General features: G+C 39.9%; 1 protein-coding gene across 1 annotated transcript in view; it reads left to right on the plus strand.

Annotated features, from left to right (window-relative positions):
• LOC124418547 overlaps window positions 1-4,551 on the plus strand; it is a 6,373-nt gene extending 1,822 nt beyond the window's left edge. The window contains exon 2 of the mRNA XM_046945187.1: window positions 3,163-4,551. Coding sequence (XP_046801143.1) covers window positions 3,171-3,992 — 822 coding nt within the window. The 5' untranslated portion in view covers window positions 3,163-3,170 and the 3' untranslated portion in view covers window positions 3,993-4,551. The remainder of the gene's footprint in view (window positions 1-3,162) is intronic.
• Window positions 4,552-5,111: the final 560 nt, after the last annotated feature.

Consider the following 5,111-nt stretch of genomic DNA (forward strand, 5'->3'; position numbering starts at 1 on the left):
CCATCTGTAGAGGATATTTTTTGTGAAAATCTATATAATTCTACAACATATCGTACTGAAGATGGTCGATTCGTTGTCTCTCTCCCCTTTCGTCGTGAATACCCAGACAATGTGAACATTGGTTCGTCTCGTTATCTTGCTTTGTCTCAATTTATTAGGAATGAATCTAGACTGTTGCAGAACCCTACGTTGAAAACGGAATACGATCGTGTTATCTCCGAATATTCATCTCTGAATCAAATGAGAATGGTGTCCCCGTCAAATGCCAATAGCGCATATTATCTACCCCATCACGCGGTCTTTAAACCCGACAGTACTACAACTAAATTGCGTATGTCTTTAACGCAGATATCGAGAAGATGTTTCGTCAGATACAAGTCAATTCTGCTCATACCCCTTTCCAGAGAATCCTCTTTAGATATTCTTCTCAAGAAGATCCACAAGACTTTGAACTAAAAACTGTAACTTTTGGCGTCAATTGTGCTCCTTATTTGGCAATACGCACCCTGCTCGAATTAGCCAATATATGTGAAAAAACAGATCCCGTTGTTTCGGATATTCTTAGAAACTACATGTACGTAGACGACGTACTAGCTGGCTCTCATACGCTATCATCCGCGTTAAATGCTCGAGATAAATTGATCACTGTCCTTCAGTCAGCTGGTTTCTCTCTTCGAAAGTGGACAGCCAACAATGATTATTTGCTAAAGAATCTTTCTCCCGACCATCTACTAGATAAAGAGTTCCTGAAATTATCAGACTTTAGTACGACAAAGGCATTAGGTCTACGTTGGAATGCAGGACAGGATCATTTCTATTTTCAACTAAAAACTTCCCCCAATCGAAATTCAGTGACGAAAAGATCGGTTTTGTCGGAGATTGCCAAACTGTTTGACCCCGCCGGTTGGCTTGCCCCCAAGATAATTGTAGCAAAGATGATCATGCAGCAGATCTGGAGAGACGAAACAGATTGGGATGAAGATTTGCTTCCTTCAACTCTACTCCAATGGCAAACATTCTTGAATGATTATGAACGAATAGAACAAGTGAAAATTCCACGATTTGTCGATTTTGATCCGTCGTTTTCTATAGAACTGCATGGCTTTTGTGACGCTTCGGAAAAAGCCTACGCCGCAACATTATATATTCGAGCAGAAACCTCAGGGTTTGTATCATCTCACCTTTTAGTCGCTAAAACGAAAGTGGCCCCTGTTAAATTTGTTTCACTGCTTAGAAAAGAACTTTGTGGAGCAGAATTGATGGCTAAAATGATACATTCTATCCAGTCAGAGCTCAATCTGCGAGACTATAAACTATTCTTGTGGACGGATTCGACAATAGTTTTAGCCTGGTTACAAAAACCCCCTAACAAGTGGAAAACCTTTGTTGAAAACAGAGTTTCCTCAATCGTAGAGAAAGTTGGCAATAAATCATGGCATCATGTTGACTCGAAAAGCAATCCCGCCGATTTGGCTTCTCGTGGACTCACAGTATCGGAACTTATCTCTAACGACTTATGGTGGCATGGTCCTCCATGGCTTCTTCTCCCTCCTGCTCAATGGCCGAAAAGCTTGTCAAGCTTCTCCACGGAAGAAGAGGCAAAACCTATACATACCCACGTTATTCAGGTTGAGAATTCGGATCTCTTAAAGGATTTTTCTAGTTTTCCTAGAGCAATGAGAGTGATCTGTCGAATATTTCGTTTCTATTATAGGTGTAACAGGAGACTTCGTTCTAATCTATCAACGACCAACGAATTGACCCGATCAGAACTGGAGCACGCGAAATCCCGCATGATTCTAGCTAGTCAAAAGTTATACTTCGAGAGCGAATATAATCTTTTACTGCAAGGCCAAGAAATTCCCAGAAAAAGCAGTCTTTTGACTTTTAACCCTTTTCTAGATTCGCATGGTATTATGAGAATTAACGGTCGTTTATCCAACTCTTCTACACTTAGTTATGATGAACGTTTTCCGATCCTACTCCCCTATTATGGTTGTTACACTCGGCTATTCCTATCTTATCTTCATAAATATTCATTACACGGACAAAATGCTCTCTTGTATCGGCTAATGCGTCTTTATTATTATGTTCCAAGGTTAAAGATTCTAATCAAAACTATCTTATCTCAGTGTAAAACGTGTGTTATTCAAAAACACCAGAAGAGTCAGCAAATAATGGCTGCATTGCCCCCGGAAAGGACCTCACTTTCTCGTCCATTCACCAACACGGGTGTCGACTTTGCCGGTCCTTTTGACATCAAAACCTATGCAGGGCGAGGTTGCAAGGTCACTAAAGGCTACGTGCTGGTATTCGTCTGTTTTGCAACCAAAGCTATCCACCTCGAAGCAACGAGTGAAATCTCCACTCAGGCATTTCTGGCTGCGTTTGCACGATTCTTTTCTAGGCGAGGATCCCCTAGTGCTATATATTCCGACAATGGCGCTGCCTTCGTAGGCGCTTCCCATATCCTGGACGCTGACAAATCGAAATTCTTATCACTAGTACGCCAGAAATTACTTGATCAGGACAGTTTTGCTCTACTAGAATGGCATTTCATCCCACCGGGTGCGCCGCATATGGGAGGGCTTTGGGAAGCTGGTGTCAAAAGTTTCAAAATGCATCTGAAACGGATTTCTCACTGTCAGAGTTTTACATACGAAGAGTTTTCAACGATGCTATCCCGAATCGAAGCCTGTTTAAATTCTAGGCCCCTATGCCCTATCAGCGAAAGCCTCACAGATCTCTGTGCACTTACTCCTGGTCATTTCCTTATTGGAAATTCACTATTATCTCCTTCAGAACCTGATCTCTCCGATCATTCCCTATCGTATGTCAATCGCTGGCAAAAACTTAAGATTCTTCATCACCATTTTGCCAGGAGATGGAAAGAGGAGTATCTTAAAGAGCTCCATAAAAGATGCAAATGGAAATATCCCCAGCGGGATTACGCTGTCGGTGACCTTGTCGTAATAAGGCGTGAAAATTTACCCCCAAATCAATGGCGGCTTGGCCGCATTGAAAATGTAATTCGAGGTAGTGATAGCAAAGTTAGAGTCGCCGAAATACGAACCGCCAATGGCATCTTAGTTAGGCCAATTGTAAAACTAGTTTTACTTCCTCACCACAACCAACACTAATTATTTAACTCTGTATTTACAGCCCCAGCAATGCCACCACAGCCTAGACGAAGCCTATCGCCCTTGGAGGAAGAAAGGAACCACATCTACCGAAGAACCAATTCTCAGCGACAATACTGCCGTCTATGTCGCAAGGACCACACCCTTCGAAAATGTCTCGCATTTAAGAGATTGAACGTGTCGGAAAAACTCAAAGTGGTAAAACGATATCGATACTGTGAGAACTGTTTGGCTGACTCACATCAAATTTCAAGATGTCGAAACACAGATCGATGTCGCCAATGTGGAAGCCGGCATCATTCCTTGTTGCACCGTCATGAACGCCTTCGCACACCGAGACCAAACAAACCTCTAAACGCGGGGAGTTCGCCATATTCCAGTTCACGCACCGTCACTTTCCTCCCAACAATTATCTTGAAAATTTCGTTGGGAAACGAATGGGCCAACGTTCGCGGTTTATTAAACCCATGTGCAGAGGTCAGTACATTTGTGGATTTTTTAGTCGAACGTTATAGAATTATGGAGGAAAAAATTGGATCTGATCGGTGGTGCACGATTAAAATACGCCCTCGTTTCGAAGAGAGTCCGATCTTCAACGTAACTGCCAAGGTTGTTAATGACCTACCACGAAAAATGCCAAAGGAACAAGTCGATGAAAGAGTGGCCGAATTGTTTACAAATTTACGTCTTGCCGACCTAAAATTCCACAGAAGTACAGACATTAACTTTGTGCTTGGCGCGGATATATATCCACGTTTGATTAAACCCGGCATTCACCCCGCAACAGTAGGTTCCCCAATGGCCCAAGATACCATTCTTGGTTGGACGATTATTGGCAAACTGGGTGTCTAGATTATTCTCTCTTCCCATAAAAACAATCATAAACAAATGTATTAAAGAATTGTTAATTAGTACTATAAGAAGAAATGAAATTATATTGAATTATATAGAAATGGTTATTGAATATTTTGTAAACAAATGTCTTGTAATTAGCTTTCTTTGTATTAATTTCTCTCAACTAAATTATTTCAATTCCATTATTTTAAAAATCGAATTATACACTCATCACTTTGAATTTACTTTCATAATTTGCATTGTATAAAGTTATCTAGAACATATTATATGAATTATTCAACGAATGAATTACAATCTCTGGTTTCCTTGTTGCTTAATAGCAAGGGGGCCGGGATGTTTGAGTTTAAGGCGAAAGTGTATCTACTTAAAGTAGCTGGAGTGTGCGAAAAGAAATCCTCTCAATCTATCACACTTCCAGGCTCTCATTACTAATCACAAATAACTACAATGTAAACGAATTTTGTACCATTGTTTTTTTATACGAAAGCATACAGAACAAAAAGGTTGGTTTATACGCAATAAATTTGGTTTACTTTTTAAAACCCCCGTACTGAAACCCCCGTATTTTTATTCTTATTCTAAATATTTGTCAAATATTTTCTAATCGGAATATTTTCCTAATACATTCGATCAGGGGTATTTATACATACATATATGGACCAATTCTCATAAAAGTCTGTAGGAAGATTTCAGTTCCTTATTTATTTAAAATTTCATCGATCTACTTGTATTTTGAAGCCATTAAGGAGCATTGAAGTCATAAAATATGGTAGTGAGAGTTTAAATCAAAATTGTTTTATGTCGAGTTGCATTCGTATTTTTCGCGTCATTTTCTGGGGCGGAATTTATATGGGGGACTGATCCTCATAAAAATTGATAGAGAGATTTTGGTTCCTATAAAAGAGATAGAGATATTAGCTTACACGAAACTAGTTTATGTCGAATTTCATAAATCTACTAGTATTTTTAAGCCAGTACTGAGCTTTAAAGTCATTTCCTGAAGGGGCCTTATATGGGGGTAGCGTCAATTATAGACCGATCTCCGTAAAATTTTGTAGAACGATCTTGGTTACTACAGGTCAGGTTTATATCGAACTTCATCGCTTTACTCGTTTT

This window comes from Lucilia cuprina, chromosome 2 (assembly GCF_022045245.1).
Source record: "Lucilia cuprina isolate Lc7/37 chromosome 2, ASM2204524v1, whole genome shotgun sequence".
NCBI lineage: Eukaryota > Metazoa > Arthropoda > Insecta > Diptera > Calliphoridae > Lucilia > Lucilia cuprina.